Source organism: Scomber japonicus, chromosome 12 (assembly GCF_027409825.1).
Source record: "Scomber japonicus isolate fScoJap1 chromosome 12, fScoJap1.pri, whole genome shotgun sequence".
Taxonomy (NCBI): Eukaryota; Metazoa; Chordata; class Actinopteri; order Scombriformes; family Scombridae; genus Scomber; species Scomber japonicus.
In genome coordinates, this window is record NC_070589.1 from 24,507,955 (window position 1) to 24,526,908 (window position 18,954).

Below are 18,954 nucleotides of genomic sequence, written 5' to 3' on the forward strand. Positions count from 1 at the left end.
TGTGTTTTCCACTGAGAAACAAAAAGAAGCAGATGAGTGAAAAAAGTGGATTTTTAAGCTGTGAGACGAGTCAAATCTGAATTATGTGAAGTGGGTCACAGCTCAGTTTCTGAAAGATTTCCTAAATATTTTATACTTCCATTTTATTTATTATGATGCGGCAGCTGCAAACATATATGTGTGTTAATACTGTGTCCACTTCCTCCTCCAGGTGTAAACTTTACCATCCTGTAGGTGATTGATTAGAGTCGTAGTGCAAATCATAAAACTCTACAACAGACCTTAAGACTCTGATTTTATTATGTACAGTTCATCAGAAACGTGTCAACAATTTTGGCAAAAACCCTCACAAACATTTGGCACAGAAAGTCAGCAATAAATATATTCAGATATGCGTCATAAAAACAACGAGAAACCTGGATTCTCAGACTTCAACAACGGAAAGAACGTAACGAGAGGATGAGCAGCGTGTGTCTTACATCAGATCACAGTTAACATCAGAGTGAAGAGACATAAACCACCAACGTACGTCTTCACTTTACCACCTCAGATCAGACCAGGGGGGGGATAAATAATATTTACATATATACTTGTTTTGATTTAAGTGCGTGTGTGTGTGTGTGTGTGTGTGTGTGTGTGTGTGTGATGTTTCTCATACGGACAAATAAGTGGTTGTAAAGTCGGTGACGGAGGATTTAAAACTTCCTAACGTTCCACCCATATGGCACTCTTTAAAAGAATAATTAATTTGGCTCATATCAACTCGACTGGCATCATAAATATGAGAAGATAAACTTTCAGTCCTTTTTTTTTCTTTTTTTAGAGACAATTAAAATATATTCATGTCTGTCACAGTGCCGCTAAAAACATTTTTGGACAAATTTGGTCCTTCACATTTTGTAGATCCTCAATATCTCCAAGATCATGGCTCATTCCCTCCCTCCCTCCCTCCATCCCTCCCTCTCCCTCTCCAGCACGTGGTGTATGCTGGGTAATGTAGTTCACAGAGACTTGTGCTTCCCCAGCAGGCAGAGGCTGAGGCACTGCAGCAGGCCTTTCATCCACATACAGTGAGCGAGGAAGAGGAGCAGCAGGCAGGCGCCGGCCGAGCAGTAGACGCTGATGACCGTGCTCTCCTCGGGCAGGAAACATTTGGACAGGGCGTAGCTGCTCGGAGACACGGACGCCTGGGAGGAGACAGAGAGAGATAGAGGATAGTGAGGGTTAGAGGTGATGATCAATGTTAGGAAGAGCAGAGGCAGCCCCAAAATAATCAGTCGGTGTCAGGTTTTGGTTTGGTTTGGTTTGGTTTGGTTTCAGGAAGGAACTATTATTAAATATTAAGAGCTACTTTATGATTCTCCGTGATGGTTTTTAGAAGGATTTATTCGGCTGCAAATAAAATATATATTAAAGGACCAGTTGTAGGATTTAGTGGCATCTAGTGGTGAGGTTGCAGATTACAACCACACACACAAAAAAAACCTCTCTACCCTCTCCTCTTCAAAGTGTGTAGAAGAACCTACAGTGGCTGTGACAACCCGAAAAACACAAAAGGCCCTCTCTATAATCAGTGTTTGGTTTGTCCATTCAGGGCTACTGTAGAAACATGCTGGACTCCTAATGTAGAAAACACAAAGATTCGTATTTTCAGGTGATATAAACTAATTAAAATATACTTCTTGGATATTATATTACATTTTTTCCAAGTCTGTTTCATTATATGACACTAAATTTTACACACTGCACCTTTTTTCTTTTCAAATCTCAGTCTGGGATAAGAGAACTGTATTTAGCCTGAAAGATGTAACCCAGAAGAGGAAAACACAGGCCTATAAAATCTATAAAACTGTGGGGGACATGAATGTATATTTAAGCAGAGGGAAGATGAACATAACATTTTTATCAACTCTTCTCTTTGTTGATCTGGATTTTGGCAGCTGGACAGTTCAAGGTTTTGTTCAGAGAGACTTTTATTCAGAAAATAAAGCAGAAACTGTAAAAACGAGGGGGACAAAAATGGATTTTTTGAAAAACGTCCTCCCCCACATCTCCAGTGGAAACTACACTCTTGCTCTCGGCCAAACCTTGAACTCTTTTTTTAGGTTCCTCTCTTCACATTTTAAAATCTAAATTTAACAGTTTAAAGATACGCTGCTTGATGTTTACAGCCTCTGATAGATTTAAGAGGCTTTTTGGAAGAATAATTTACACATTTTAACACCAAAAAGTCAATTTAGTAGATTTTCAGTCATATTACATGATTTTTATTTAGTGCTAAAAACAAACTGTATCTGCTCTTGAGGATCCTGTGATACGACTGAAACCTCCAGAATAATCACTAAATGGATCTTGAGGTAAATCTTTAAGTTTGAGTTTCATATTTTCAGTTTATAATGATATAACACATTTTGGTGGCTCTAAATGCAGTTTTATCACATGTTGGCATTTGGAGGAACTAAAACAATAATAAAATGTTAAGATTAGAACAAATAAAATAAGAAAAGATAGATTTTATTCCTCATTCAGATTACACACTATAATATATATTGCACATCCGAAAGAAAATTTCGTAGCAATGGCTCAAAAAATAGTGCAGAATATTTTTTTAAAGTGGCACATTTTTGGCATTTGGAGAAACTATGAAACATTTTAAAATTGTCTTCAAAAAGCTCAGATTCTTGTGATTTGATTGATGGAAATTGTTGAAACCATTTCAAAATAAAATCACATCAGTGGGTGAAATAAGCCTGATTGAAGCTCTTGAAGCCTGGTATTACTCCACTGATTGTTACACTTTTAACATCCTTTGTTTTCTTTCACTTAAGGTGTCATATTTTCATCTGTGATTTTATCTCGTCAGTCTCTCTGCTGATTCTCAGCTACTGAGAGAAAACGTTCAGTTAAACATTCACTTTTATCTCCATGCAGGTGTCACAGATTGGCACTTTGCATGTACGTCTGAGGACTTTATTCACATATCCTGATAATGATGTCTGACATCGTGCTCATGTTCGCCTTTCTTCTGGTTTTTTTTTGCCCTCACTAGTCAGTGCTGAGCGACGTTATCTGTGTCCCATCGACATGGAAGCTGCAGAATCTGTTAACATTATTCACGACGATCAAAGAAATATGCAGATTCTGGGGCGTCGTTATTTCTGGAAGTCGACTGTCGATCTCATCCATGTCTCATCCCTAAACCTGCCTACAAGCTCTGATTGGTAGTGACAAGCTCACAGATATGAGGTGATAGCGGCGAGTCGTACCTTTAATATCTCTCTGCCTATTTCATGGGTGTTAACAGAAGAGGATGTTATAACAGGACTCTGAGTGTCTGCATCAGAGCATCCAGATAACAGGTGACTGGTGTGACCGACTACTTTTCAAGGTGAAATGCTGGAAAACAGAGTAATCAAGGAAAGTGTGTAGAGATTTATAGTATCATGATTATAGCACATTAATCAATTAAGGGGGTATTGGGTGGTGGTGGTGGTGGTGGGTGGGTTGTTTCGTATTTTGCCCTCAAAATGATTCCTGAACCCTCAGTCTCATTAGTGCTATATGAAACAGCAGAGTGTTTACTGTAAAAATCCCTTTGAGTGCATCACAAAGAAGAAAATTCAGAGTTCAAATCAAAGTTATTTTTCTCCCAAAGGATTCAGGTCACCCACTTTCATCTATTATTCACCGTCATGTGTTTAAAAGTCAATGTTTTAAAGGGAGAAGAGATGAGGACACTGACCAGGATGAAGCTGGGGTTGTTTCGGTTCCTCCAGCTGAAGGATGGTACGCTGATTTCTGGGTACTTGTTGTCATGGAGAACCTCACATCCGCTGTGGGTGTGTCCACTCAGGATGAGGCGGGGTTTAAACCACTGCAGCAGCTGAGGAGAGAAATGCACATCTACCTCAGAGACCGAACCGGTTGCTGCTCGCTTACATCATCAGTTTCATCATCACCGACCATCTGCTGTTTCCATACCAGATTATTTCTGACAGCAGACGGTTGTGCTGCGTTTTAATTGGATGAAACCGCTTCAGAGGAGATGTGCGCTTGAGAGAGAAAAGGAAAAGAAAAAAAAGCACCACAGGCAGTGATCAGACTGCAGAGTGCTCACCCTCTGCGAGGCCTCCTTCGACAGCACGTCATACTTCTCTCTGAACAGCAGGTGTCGCTCTTCAGGCGGCGCAGCGTCCTGTCCGGTGCAGCCGGCATCGCTCACTCTGTACAGAGGATAGTGCTGCAGAGCAGAGCAGAGTAGATAGAGCACACAGTCAGCTCCACATCATCACCAACACTTTTAAAGCTTTTACAAATGTGTTTGTATTTCATGGTCTGTGTTAGAAAGTAGAGGTAAATAGTTTCACACTAGCAGCAAACATTCAGCCATGAAACTGAAAAATTAACAAAAAACTGAATAAAAACTACAGAAAATAAAGTTAATTTAATACTTTAATAATCTTTTAAGTCATTAATTGAGGAAAAATACCAAATGTAGCTGGTTCAGTCTTTTTAAATGTGAGAATTTGCTGCTTTTTTTACCATTGTACATAATGTAAATTTACTACTATTGTCTTTCTATTGCTTATGCACTCATTATTTATTATTATTCTTTCTATTGATGCTCTTTCTAACTTTTGCTGTCCACTGTCTGCTGCAGCAGTACATTTCTCCACTGTGGGACTAATAAAGGAATATCTTATCTTTCATTATAATATAGAGAGATATTTGGATTTTGGATTATTGGTCAGATACAACTTGACGTTACTTTAGACTCACAGAGTTTGTCTCAGTTGGTGTTTTTCACTATTTTCTGACATTTTAAGGTCAGAATTGTTTATTATTTGAGCAAATATTCAATGAAACACTCAAATCTTGAAACAGAAGGTAGTTTCAGCACTAAAAAACAGAAAATGTTTCACCACTAAAAGACAACATCTGCTGGCCATGTTTGACTTTTACATCAAACTGATACGCCAAAACTTTCCAGTTTCCTTTCACAGCGTTTCCTCCTCATGAAGCTCCGAGGTTTTTAAACCATCTCACAGCCTAAAAGTGTCAGACTCACTTTGTGTCGCCTTCAGCCAGATTTTACTGAAGCTTTATGATGTTTACAGAGCGAAATATTCAAACCCTAAGCTCTGTGTCTTTTACTGCTGCACCGCTCCATCAGATGGAGATATTCTGTTTATCTTGTGCATCATTTTAGAGACATTTTCCCAAAATTCAATCTGACATGTTTGGTGTTTTTTGGAAACTTTTGGGCTCTCCACTACAATTATATAAATAAAGTGTGGATGATTTAAACAGTGTTTGGCTGAGTTTTTAAAGACTGACCCCAGAGGCATTTTAAACTTTAAATTTTTGATTTTTTTTTAAACAGATCAGTTCATTTTTAAATCCAGAAAATATCAGAAAATAAACTTTACAATCATACACATTTTTTAAAAACCTGAATATTATTTTGGGCATTTTACTTGATAAATGACTAGATGTGAGTCAGTGAATAGAAACAGTCATTGATTAGTCTGTCCAGATAAAAAAACAGCTGTAATCATTCCTGTTCTTCATACCATTGTCCTCATTCAGCGAACAGTTCAGCTGATATTTATGATTATTTGAGGCTTCAGCAATCTAAATTAAATAAAGTAGGTAACATTCAAAGTTAAAGTCCACTCAAAAATGATTAGTGACATCAGGACCAGTTTGGAGCCAGTCTGGTCCAGTATGAAGTTTACACCAGTATGATGTGAGAATTGGAGACATCTTGTGTCCAGCAGTTAAACTTTCATAATGAAAAATATTTGCATTTTTGGGTTTTTAAGGGTGATGATGCAAGTTTAAGAAATTCTAACACATTTATTGTAACATTGTTTTTTCACAAACATATGAGACACAAATTATTATTCAAAACAGAGAACGCACATATGTCTTAAAACAAGTGTAGAGGGGATGATGATTAAAGTATTTATAGTATTAAGTCTAATGATACCAGACAGCCAGAAGTCTACTGAAGTCTGAGGATTTATAAATGTACGCTGGTCTTTGAACAGCTGCTAAAAAACCTACAGCCCTTACATTTAGTCAAGCGCACACCTCACCAGAAACGACTCTCTCCTTTCATTCTCCTTCATAGTGAACTGCATGTTTCTTTTATTAAATCCAACATTTTAGGGTTAATATCTCACTTTGTAACTTTTTATTCCATCCATCCATTTTCCAAACCACTCATCCCACATTGGGTCGCAGGGGGGCTGGACTGGAGCCAATCCCAGCTGTCATATAGAGACCGACAACCATTCACACCTACGGGCAATTTAGAGTCACCAATTAACCTCTACTGGACCCCAGGAAGAGTAGCTGTTGCCTGGGTAACAGCTAATGGGGATCCAAATAAACTAAACTAAACTAAACTAAACTCTGCTGCATGTTTTTGGTCTGTGGGAGGAAGTCAGAGCACCGTGCCACCCCTGTTTTATATGTCTTTATTCTACTTTAGCTTAGTTTCATTTAGAATTGAGCCCCTTTAATTGTATTTAAATGTCTTTTTATTTTTCAATGTGTTGCATGTTTTATGTAAAGCAATTAGAATTACCTTGTTGTTGAAATGTGCTATACTAATGAATTCACTTTGCCATGTCACCACTCCGGGCCGCACTGAAGACTTTGGATTAGTTCTGCAATGCAGGTTCTTTTTAATCTCTCTAATAGTTTCCACCAAGTTTTAACAACAAAACTTGGGAGCTTGTCCTCAGTCTCTCTGAGCGAAGCATTAACAGAATGACCTGTGAGTCTATTCAAGTGTGAATTTCCCTCCTCATGTTACTATCCCTGAGTGAGGAAACAAAAAGAGGACATATTGTTGTAAAATGACTGAAAACTACCTTCATCTTTATCTTTCACTGTGATTTGTGTCCTCTGGCTGCTTTGCATTGAATGAGGATTGTGTTACCTACCTCGCTGTTGCTTTTCTGTTGACATTTTACATGAAGGCCAGCGTGGAGAGGAGGAATAATTACAGCGACTAATAACTGTTTCAACACACAAATGTCATGTGAGTCCTGTATTAAGACTCCAGACGGGACTTGTTTCAGCGCTACTTCTCCGCCTTCTGAGTCTTTTGAGCAGAACTACAGATAGCGGCTGAGTGACGGGTGAGTGAAGCCTTCTCAGCTTTAGTTCTGCAGACAGAGAGGAGAAAGTACAGATGCAGTTTACCTGTAACATGATGGGGGATGTGGGCGGGTAGATCTGTGAGCCTTCACAGCTGTCCATCACTGCGCCGCCGGACTGCGAGTTCTGCAGAGAAGACGACATAAAGAATTCATCAGCTGTCTTGTTTACAAGCTCAGCTGACTTTTTAAAAAAATGTCATATCCCTCCAGAAAAATGAAAGGAAAGCAATCAGCAGCTGCTTTAAATGTGTTTTTTTTTCACAAATGCTGCATGTGTGAAAAAAAAGAAGTGAACACCTGCTCCAGGTAGGACTGAGCTTTAGATGAGAAACTCTATTTCAAAGCTGTGATTCATTTTTATCATTATTTTGCTTCTTCACTTGACTTGAGTCTTTCACGCTTCATGAGCACCAGGCAGCAGAGGTGCTGACAGCGTGAAGGTCTGCACCTCACTTCCACAAACGTATCCCCACCTGAAGAGAACAGTTGAGGTCCCTGGAGAGTTTGATCAGCTCCTTCTCCACCGACTGGCAGATGGGACAGCCGTCACCGTGCAGGGCCACGCTGTTCACCAGCAGAAAACTGCAGAGAGAGAGAGAGAGAGAGAGAGAGAGAGAGAGAGAGAGAGAGAGAGAGAGAGAGAGAGAGAGAGAGAGAGAGAGAGAGAGAGAGAGAGACAGAGAGAGAGAGAGAGAGAGAGAGAGGAGAGAGAGAGAGGGAGAGAGAGAGAGAGAGAGAGAGAGAGAGAGAGGGAGACAGAGAGAGACAGGGAGAGAGAGACACAGAGAGACAGAGAGAGAGAGAGAGAGAGAGAGAGAGAGAGAGAGGAGAGAGAGAGAGAGAGAGAGAGAGAGAGAGGGAGAGAGAGGTTCAGTAACTCTATTGACTTATTTTGTAAATATATGCTTTTATATTTTATATCAGGGCTTCTACAGTTGAAATGTGTCATTATTCCAGTTTGAGTTTAATAGGTTTTAGGTTTTACAGATAAGTGTGGTATTTTTGGAAATTAATAACAAATATCATCCGCAAACAACAAAACATGAATTCTTTGTCTTTCAATTCATGTTCCATAAAAATAGCAAAATATTCAAAAAGACAAAAACATTTAATTTTAAGTTTTTCTAAACCATCTGCTTCTAATTCAGTTAACCTTTTACACATGGAGTCTCCCCCTTTTTTTTTTTTTTACAGTCATCTCCCTATACACATATATGCAAAGGTTTGGACATATTTTGATGAATTGTTGAATGAAATGATGTGAACATAGCCTCTCTGGGTTATGGAAAAAACAATATTTTCTGCAGACATTAATGCAGATATTATATATGACATATATTGAACTGAAAACATCACTGTGGTAGGTGCAAAAGTATTTAGTAACACCCCCTGTGGCAAATATCATAGCTTTCAAATGCCTTTAGTTGTCAGATAAAAGTCAATTTCTTGTATTTGGGATTTTCTCTCATTCTTCTTCACAATAAAAGCTTCTAGTTCTGCAATAATCTCAGACCCTCTTGCAAGCTCAGCTCTTTTCCACCCACAGATTTCCAATTATGTTTAAATCAGGGGACTGTGATGGCCATTTCAAAACCTTTAGCTTGTGTCTCTTGAGGTAGTCCACGGTGGATTTTGAGGCATGTTTAGGATCATTATCCTGTTGTAGAAGCCGTTCTCTGTTCAGCTTCAGCTTTCTTACACAGTATGTTGTTGAGTGGGATGTTTGCTTTTCAGATTTTGCTGCTATTTAGTCGAATCCATTCTTCTCTCCACCCGTGCAATGTTTCCTGTGCCACTGGCTGCAACACAACCCCGAGGCACGATGGATCCACCCCCGTGTTTAACAGTTGACAAGGTGTTCTTTTCATCAAGCGCTGCTCCTTTTACGCCGATTGTGTCCAAAGACTTCTATTTTAACTTCATTATAGTCACACAGCACTCGTTTCCCAAACTCATCAGACTTCTGGAGATGTTCTGTCTCATACTTCTGATGCTGGATTTTATTATGAGGACCCAGGTAAGGTTTTCTTCTGCTGACTTTTCCATGAAGGTCTTGTTTGTATGAGTGTCTCTGCACAGTGTAACAGTGCTCCACCACTCCTCAGTCAGCTAAATCCTCCTGCAGGTGTTTTTTACATTAAACGGGGGTTGTGATTTACTTTTCTGACCAGAATACGAGCAGTTCTCTCTGAGAGTTTTCTTAGTCTTCCAGATCTCATCTTCACCTCCACAGTTCCTATAAACTGCCATATTTTACTTCCATTTTGCTCTGTGCAAGCCAACAAAGCCTTCCTCTGCACTGTGGGCATCAATAACCTTTCAGAGTCTTACACAGCTGCTTAGAGGAACCCGTGGTTGCTGAGTGTTTGTACAGGGTTTGAAGAAGCTTTGAAATTGGCACCAGTTGACATTTCCTAATGATGATTGTAGACGTGCCTCAAGCTTGATAATTAAGGTCTGAGGATTTGTAAAAAAGAATCAGAGAATTTGGAAATCTTATGCAAAAGCCACAATGATATTTCTGTTGTGTTCAATTTATGACCAAAAAAGTAACTATGGATTAATGTTTGCTGAAAATACATGTTTCCATCTTTTCCAATTTCATCTTTTCCAATTTCCAATTAAAGATATCATCAAATCATGATATTTGTCAAGGGAAACCCAAAATTCTGAATACAAATGTGCCTCTCCATCATTTCAGTAACCTCTGTCTGATCTGGAGTCATCAAACTTTGAGTGAAGTGAGAATAGTCAGTCATTTTCTGGAAATAAATGTCTAGATCTTGAAAACAAGACTCTGCAATTAAAGTCCTTCTAATGAGATGATTTATATTGGACAATTAATGAAATCTTCTTGATTGCAGATTTAAATAATGACTTGATAAGAAGGAGGTTTTTGCAGCGTTTGTTTTATGCTGATCCTCAGTGCATTGTTTCCATTTGTTCCTAAGCCCCAACACTGATTAATCATCACCACAGACTGTGAAATTAGGAGTGTAATTTGTAATTTATGCCCTAATAACAAAAGCTTTAAAAGCACAGCATCCCTGATAGTTTGTCCTCTTGTTTTTAAAGCATTTTTTTTTTTTTTTTTTTTTTTGGTGCAGCAGACTGACTCAGGGGATTAAACCCGTGACCTTCCTAGCCTGCTGAGTCACATGTTTGCCCCGCATCCCGTCTCACGCATCGCATCCTTCTCCCATCACTCACTTGACTCCATTTTTGGTGACGATCCTGGTGGAGGAAGCGTTGAAGACCTTCTCGAAGCGCTGCAGCTTGAACCAGTCCATCCTGCAGGGAGACACAGCCACTCGTCACACGGCACCAACAAAAAAAAAAAAAAACCTGCTGCTCAGTCTGTCACGTCTGTCACACACTGTTACATAAGAGCTGTGCCATTTTCACTTCCTGCTGCACGAGTCCTATCACAGCACTCATGAGCCACTGCATGCCTAAATAATTGTGCATCTCTGAACCACAGGCATGAACACACTTGCATAGATGCTCAATGATTTAGCTTTTTTCTTCCCCTGAGAATTTAGTACAGCAGTGTCCTAAAAAAAAAGACACAGGGTGGACAAAATAAACGCAACACCTCTGCAATAGAACGCAATCCAATACAAAGGCTCACAGATTACCATAAAGCTGAATAAACGAAGACATCTGTGATATAAAAACATACAGTAAATGCTTCCTTCAGGAGTGTCATGTCAAGAGTGTTGAACAGGTGCTGCCTTCAGGACTGTAGAAAAACTGAGCTCACCCCCAAAAAAGCACATATTTCTATTTAATTATACCTCCTTACATGATGGTCTAGATCAGCAGTCCTCAACCATAAGACCCCTCCAATGATAAAGAGCCTATTGAATTGTATTTACTACTCAAAGTGTTCATCTTTACTCGTTTTCTGTAAAATCCTGGATAGTATTTGCTCTTAAAGCCTCTAAAATTATTTAAATGAGGCAATCTGAGGACACAAAAAACACTATTTTCCTCAAGTGTTCACAGAAAATAGAAATATTTAGACTTTAGTAAGGTTTTTTGTGTCTTTTATAAAGAATCACAAGCCAAAACATTTTGGGACACACTGATCTAACTGGTGTAGATGTACAATATCAATGATTATCACAGTCTGTGGATTCTGGCCTGTCCTCCCTTCCTACCTTCCTCTTTTATTACTTATCAATCAAATCAACTGTATTTAAATTTTTAATCTCAATCTTCAATCTGAAACAGATTGGGGTGAAGAAAAGGTGACGACGTTGAGAGTGACTTTAGATTTAATTCGAGAAAATCAAAATAAAAAGACTTCTCGCTGTTTTAATTTAGATTTTAACACCAATTACTTCACGTCACGTAAGCCTTTTTGAAATCCTCCTCAAAGCGCAAAGATTCATCTCTTTTGACGAGTCTGATTCAGTTCGACAGCAGTCAGACCTGTCGTACGAGCAGGAGGAGAAACGTGTCTTTGACTGGGTGGAGCAGCACAGAGACAACATGATGACAATTCAGATGATCACAATTAGATGTTAAATTCTGCTTCAGTCAACAAGAAACATTCATTTTAAAGGTTTTCTTATTAGTATTACACACATTTCTACCATTAAAAGTACTTTTTTTGATGCTTTCAACCAAACCTTTGATATATTTTCTCAATCTTCTGTTTCTAAGATCAAAACTGGACCTTAAACCTCCACATACAGTACATACACATGATCTTACCAACCATTAACTATTACTGTTTAATCATTTTATGGCTTGGTGTTAATATATGACTTCATGTCTTTGTCCCAGCTTTGTATTCTATTGTTTTGCCTGTAAAATATCAAATTAAAATATTTTGAGTGTAATAAATCAGAATCTGCCTTCAAAAGTCCACTATGAATAATTAGCTTGTGGCTTGTGAGGATGTCAGCTCTTCCTCAGTTCATGTTATTTATTTATTTTTATTACATTTCCTGTTAGAAAATGAATTCATGGTCATTAGGGAATGTGTCGCCCAGTGTAACAGTTTGGCTCACTGATGTGTTTTTAATAGTTTTTGGACATAAAAATGAGCTCCATGGAGCAGAGGACCAACATATATCAGGTTTTGTATTCACAGATCGTGGGATTGTTGACAATTATCAGCTGTTGAATCCCCACATTTGTAGGGACATAACCTTAGTGTCCTCAATCATCTTCAGCCCTGTGTGCTTGTATATTATCTAAACCCCTCTCAATAAAATTCTACTTAATCAAACAATCTAATATTTATTTAAATGCTTATAAAACATGCATCCTTCTGTTCCCTTTGTTCAAGGCTTTCATTGACTCTTTTCTAGCATTCGATACCTGACTCCTCTAGTTCCACAAACTTCTCAAATCAAAGAGATAAAACAAATAAACTTTGTCCCTGTGAACACAACGAGAGGACGAGAGGAGACGGATGATATCAGCTATTTCTGAAACCAGGACGCTGAGTCCTGACGAAAATCATCATGCAGAGGTATCCTGAGGTCTGATTTATGACAAACTGTGAAATCAGACTCCCTGAACCTTCCTCGGCTTACATCAGACTGCTGATCATCACCCATGCAGGCATCCAAAGGTTATTCTGTAAGACAATAAAGCAATAAAGGCTGTAAAGTGTGTTCTTACTCATAATGGAAACCGATGTCGTGATTTCCGACCAGCACGACGAGTTCGGTGTCAGTGGAGTGTCTGAACATCCTGTGGAAGCGGCGCACGTCGTCCTCCCAGTGCTGCCGAAAGAGAGAGAGAGAACAACACAAACACAGCTGAGGCAAAGTTTCTGTATCAGGACCTTAATAAGGAAAACTCCCCTGGGAGGCTCATGCGACTTAATGGGATCTCTGAGGGTCACCCTGCAGCCCCCCCTCCGCCCCCCCATGGGTGGCTGAGACCGGCTGCTTTGATTCAGACTCCAGATTTAATTTTGCACCTGCGGGGGCCAAAAGCCGCACACTGGAGACCTTTAATTACATCAGAGCTGTGGGTTTTCATGACGTTCACACTGATGTGTCTCCAAATGACTCCCTGATGCTACTTTCAATTAGTGCTGAAACAATTGGTAGATCGACTGAGTGAAAATGGACTCTGAATCAATATTTTATAAAACAAAAAATGTCAAATATTTGGCGGCTGCGGCTTCTCAAATGTCACAATGTGATGTTTCATATCAAAAATATTTGGATATTGGACTAATTTAAGACTATAGAGACAAAATCAATAGTTATTACATCAATTAGTAGATGAATAAAATGAATGGGATGAACTAATTCATCTTTGACGTCAAAAATGCCAAATATTTTCCAATTTTAGGTTCTAAATATTTATTCTTATAAAGAAAAAAAGCCAAATACATTTGCTGGTTTGAAGTTCTAAAATTTGAGAATTAGCTCGCTTTCAATTTGATATAATTTTAAACAGAAATGATACTGGGCTTTTATTCTGACAAAAACAAGACTTTGATGAACTTTGTTTTTCTTAATGGTTAATTGATAAACCATTGCTAGTCATCGTTAGTTTCAGCTCTTCTCTCTGTGATATTTCTCTTCATACTCATACACAAAGCTCTGATTAAATAAGTAGTCAGACAACAGAAAAACTGGAATAGAAAATTAAAAGTGAGACAATGAAGGAGGAAGCTGCAGATCACTGGAGATACACTCAAGATTTCTCTCTTTAATGAACCTCTCTCTTCTGTGCTGCACTTGCATAACACCTCCTCCTCTTCCTCCTCCTCCTTCTGTCTAACTTGATGGATCCCTTTTTTGACAATCCAATAATAGATGTGTGTGCATTCCCAGGAGATTTTTTTTTCCTAAAGAAGGGTACACCATGGAGGATGCAGGCAGCAGCTGCAGCGTGCATCCTCCATGGTGCAAAAGAAAGAAAGAAAGAAAGAAAAACCCTGTTGGTTGTTGGTATTTTCTCCCTAAAAAAAACCCTGCAGCCTCTCAGCCCTGGATGGCACAACAAGAGGATGATGATGATGATGATGATGACCGGAGAGCAACGCACTCTGCTCTCCATGCACATACTATTTCTGCATCACTACCACCACCACCATCATCATCATCATCATCATCAGTGTGCAGACAAAGCAAGTGGATGGAATAAAAAAACAAAGAGAGAGAGAGATAGAGAGAGAGAGAGAGAGAGAGAGAGAGAGAGAGAGAGAGAGAGAGAGAGAGAGAGAAAGGGGAGCTCATCGTTACCTTCTGCGAGCTCCACTTGCCTTCGTCGAAGATGTCCCCGAGAATAAACACTATTTCGGGCCTGAGCAGCCACAGAGCGGTCTGGAAAGCTCTCTCCATCTGCCATTCCCTGCACAACAAGTCGGTCAACGGCGTTATTCATATAGAAATGCATATAAATATACATATATAAATAAATATATATGTGTTGTTGTTTACAAATCACTTCTGCAGAGCTCGGGGGGGTTGGTGATGGTGGAGGGTTGCTTTATTTAAAAAATAAATAAATAAAAAGGAATAATCATGACTGACCTCCTCAGCTTGTCGAACCAGTGCCCCCCCACAGCTCCCAGCAGGTGGGTATCGGACAGCACCATGGCGCGGACCGCTGCGTCCGTCGGCCGGCCGTCGATGCCCTCTCCTCCGCCTCGCGCATGGCTGACCTTCGGCCAGGCGCACTTGAGGATGGTCGGGAAGTAAATGAGATACTCGCAGAAGAGGAAAGCTCCGCCGACCACCAGAATCAGCACCGCCACGGCCAGCCATTTGATGCTAAACCTCGGCATTTCTCCTCCGTTATTGGGCGCTTGGGATGCCCTGAAGTGGCGCACTGGTGGTGATGGAGCGGTCCATGAGGCATCTTCTCCCCGTCCGGACCCGACTGTTCAGGTCTCCAGCCGGATGATGCTCATGGCAAGTTGCTCTGAGGCTGAATGAGATTTTAAGAAAAAACAGCTCCGTCTATTGCACTTGGTGATTCAAGATATGAAATTAAAAAAGTTAAAAAAAAAAACACAAAAGAAATGTCCCCCTGATTGTGCAGAAGCAGCCGATAAGAGAGGCAGCCAGCCGCTGTTTTGCAATTTCAGCCTCTATCGGTTCCTTGGGGGTCCTTACGGATCCTAACGATTCCTGATTCCTTACAGCTCCCATCGGTTCGTTCAGGTTTTAACGGCTCCTTATAGCTCCTATCGGCTCCTTACGGTTCATAACGGCTCCTTCAACCATCAAGCTGGATACAACACTTCCGGTAGTCTTTACAAAATAAAACTACAAACGCAATCTTTCACAATAAGGGACAGATCTGCTGGTAAAATCGGTGTGTGTGTGTGTGTGTGTGTGTGTGTGTGTGTGTGTGTGTGTGTGTGTGTGTGTGTGTGTGTGTGTGTGTGTTTATGTGTGGCTTGTCAAATTGGAGGTTAGGGTTAGGTTTAGGAAAGTCATGGTTAATATTAGGGTTGAATAAGTCGTGGTTATGGGTAGGGGTTAGGTTAAATCTCTGGGAAATTAACATAAGTCTATGGTATGTCCCCAAAAGTGACCTAGGACATCATGTGTCTCTGTGTGTGCTTGTTAGAGGGTGCGTCTGGGGACAAATTTCAGACTTTAGGCTGTGGAGGAAATGCTGAGCACTGGTTAACCCAAAGTGAAGAACAGTAGTCCGGGATGTATTACACAGGAACATTTATTGAAGCTCGATCGAGGAGAACAAAATTACAAGTGAAACATTGTTCAGTGCCACTCAGTTCTGCTGTCTACTTCCAGACAAGAGTATTAAACCAGAAATCAAAACAAGATACTATACTGACTAATGTTAACTGAAGTCACTTCTGTTCACAGTTCACTTACTATCTTCTACCAGGAGACCAGTCTGAGCACAGCATATCTCCACCTGGCCTTTGTTTTAAGACAGTCAACCTTATCAAGCCGGCTGCATATCCCAGCCATCCTCAATAGACACAGAGATGAACAGCTGTGAAAGTGACAGGTCATGACCTCCTGCTTCCAGTATAGAAAATGACCAGTGAATAAATGGGGAATACAAATATTGGGGATAGTTTGTAGAAATGGGGAAAAAAGCTATGTCCCAAATTGGGGAAAAAAGGAGTCACCATGGTCTGATGCGGGTGTGTGCCTGCATGTGGGGAAACTGAGGTTTAACAAAATACTTCACAATGAAAACTAGTTAAACTACATTTTAACTACTCTCAAAAAAATGTAGTTTGTCAAACTAAAACTTCTTTCAAAAACTAGTTTAACTTCATCCAAACTGCATAAATACACACACTAACACAAATGTTCACATTCTGAGTCTCATATTGTTACGAAGAGGTGCAACTGATCTGACACTGTGAAGGAGGGGTGTGTTCGATTTTAAAAACGAGGGCAGGAAGGATGAGGAGGTGTTTTAAGGAGAGGACTGGGAGCAATTATTGAGATGGAAACTGGAAAACGCTAACAATTCAAAGGAAATTCATAGCACATCTCGGTCATAAACTGCAGGTGATTTAAATCAAAAAGCAGATGATTGTTATTAAATGCCAATGAGCTGTGGCATTGTGCCAATACTGTATGAAAACATCATGACAATATTATGAATATGTAGATTGTAATTAAATACCTAAACTACGCAACACAAAGTAATTCACTATATTGAAAAAGCTGCTGAGATGTGAACAACCACCTAACTACTGTAAATTGTAGTTAAACTAGTAATTCAGCATGTAGTTAATCTCCATCACTGCACACATTGTGTGATGCACTGACATGAAACCACACAGAAATCTCTCTGTTAACACATTCCTATGCATATATGTTTTTAGGGAAAATTAGCAATAAATATAGAGGTGTTTCAGTATATAATAGGAGTATATATAACGCTGGGAAAATCAATGTAAGTACAGATTATATTTATCTAGTTAATTTAAGAACAATGGCATTGAAAACAGTGAAATCAACACAAACCAAATTAACCCATAAAGTGGATTAAAAGAAAATTTAAATTATGCCTGGTAAGAAAACAGAAGTTACATATCAACTTCTCTTCTCTCTCTCTTAAGACTTTAAAATGAAAACTTGCTGTAATTTCCTGTTTTTGGCACAATATACAGTATGTGCATTGTTTTCTTTCTCAGCTTAAAAAGACCACAGTACGACATTAAGGGTTCAAAAGTAGTACAAAAAATGTCATGTAGGTTAAAATATTTAGTTAACAGTTTTAATATTTATTTTATGGTGTCCATTTTTAATTTTTAGTTATAGTATATCGTATAGTATAACATCTATAAATGTATGTATAAGGTATTTTAATAATAGTTGTAGATGGTATAAAAAAAACTTTAAATGAGCCAAAAATGGGTTTATCTTCTATGTTGTGTACAAACCTGAGAAACATAACATGAAACAATCTGAATCTTTAAGCATTTTCACTTTTTGTTTAATTCACAAAGTACCAGGTAATTCTCTCTTCCTCCAAAAGTGATTAATGTAACTTCACTTACATGTAAAATCCTCTGATGCCCGGTGTTTCTCTCATGAGCAGCTGCCAGCTCCACTGCTTGTTTGTGTGAGTGAGAGGAGAAGAGGGTGGCTGGCCGGAGAGAGACTGAAAACACTTCATCTAAAAGTCAGTTTAAAAAAAAAATCCAGGTTATCAGACTCGTAATGATGTAACGATTCTGTTAAAGGCTCATCCGATCGACGACCAGTCAACCTGGCATCTGTCCACGCTCACACACAAATACTAACAGATGGAAAAGAGCCAGCAACTATGGGACAAATGAGATTAAGTGATTAAGAGCAGCAATCTAATCACCTCGAGACTCTTTATGAGTGCAGCTCTGAAACAAGAACCACCGGGCCTTCATAAAGGAAACTACTTAAACGAAACTGTTAATTATGGCCTCAGAGGATACTTACCTGCTTAACCAGTTTGTTTTCAGATGCTGCTCATGCCAGTTTTTCCATTCATACTCATATTAAACAGGAATCATACAACCTTCCTTTCTGCGCTTGCCCTAACCCTGACCTCTGAAACATTTGTTCCAGCAGCTGCAGACATTCAGTTCAAGATTTGAGGAAGCTGCGGAAGAGAAAACTACAGCATTCATTCAATGGAATCAGCACAAAAAGGACATTGACACATGACACGATTATTAAAGGGAATGGCATCTCAGTTTTCAGCCTTATGAATTGTTTGTGATCATGAATGACCATTTTTGTCTCCAGAAGCCAACTGTTAAAGACTCTGCTTCATTCCATATGTGCATCTTGGTTTTGCTCCACTTGCAACACATTTTGTGTGTATTTTCCTTCATGTTCAAACAGAACTTATAAATGCACAAGCTTGATTGCTTAACAATGCTGCCTTGTATGACTCCTCACTGTTCTGGTTAACGAAGCATTGAGAGATTCATTAATACCAACAAAACTACACCACGGAGTCGGATTTCCAATTTGGAGCCACTCTCCTTTAAAACAGCACAGAAACACAATTCACACTCCTTTATATTGTAAATCCTGCTTTCATTCACAGTAAGGGTCCCAGCTAGCATCGAGAACAATTGGGTCATGTGCTAAGTCTCTTTTCTGGGAATTTGGGGAAAGGGGAGGGTGTTTACCAACCATTAGGGGAGCTTATAATCTACAGTTAAACATATACACATTGTGAGGCTGCTCAGTATCTTTAAGTCCAACATATTTTCAACAAGAATTGGTATTTCCTCCTGGCCTGCAGAATATGATTTGAAACACCAAGACCTTCATTTTGGAGTTAATTTCGAGAACTTCCACTCATG

The 18,954-nt window shown here is 39.3% G+C and overlaps 1 protein-coding gene across 1 annotated transcript; it reads right to left on the reverse strand.

Moving 5' to 3' along the window:
* Positions 1-982: 982 nt before the first annotated feature.
* Positions 983-17,747, reverse strand: mppe1 (metallophosphoesterase 1). Its single transcript, XM_053329818.1, has 10 exons — positions 17,659-17,747; positions 14,690-15,086; positions 14,399-14,507; positions 12,816-12,919; positions 10,386-10,466; positions 7,649-7,757; positions 7,219-7,299; positions 4,118-4,240; positions 3,743-3,883; positions 983-1,187 (listed from the first exon to the last, which is right to left on the reverse strand). Exons 2-10 carry the CDS (start codon positions 14,941-14,943, stop codon positions 1,002-1,004), a joined length of 1,188 nt encoding a protein of 395 aa, XP_053185793.1. The 5' UTR covers positions 14,944-15,086; positions 17,659-17,747; the 3' UTR covers positions 983-1,001.
* Between the last annotated feature and the right edge of the window lie 1,207 nt (positions 17,748-18,954).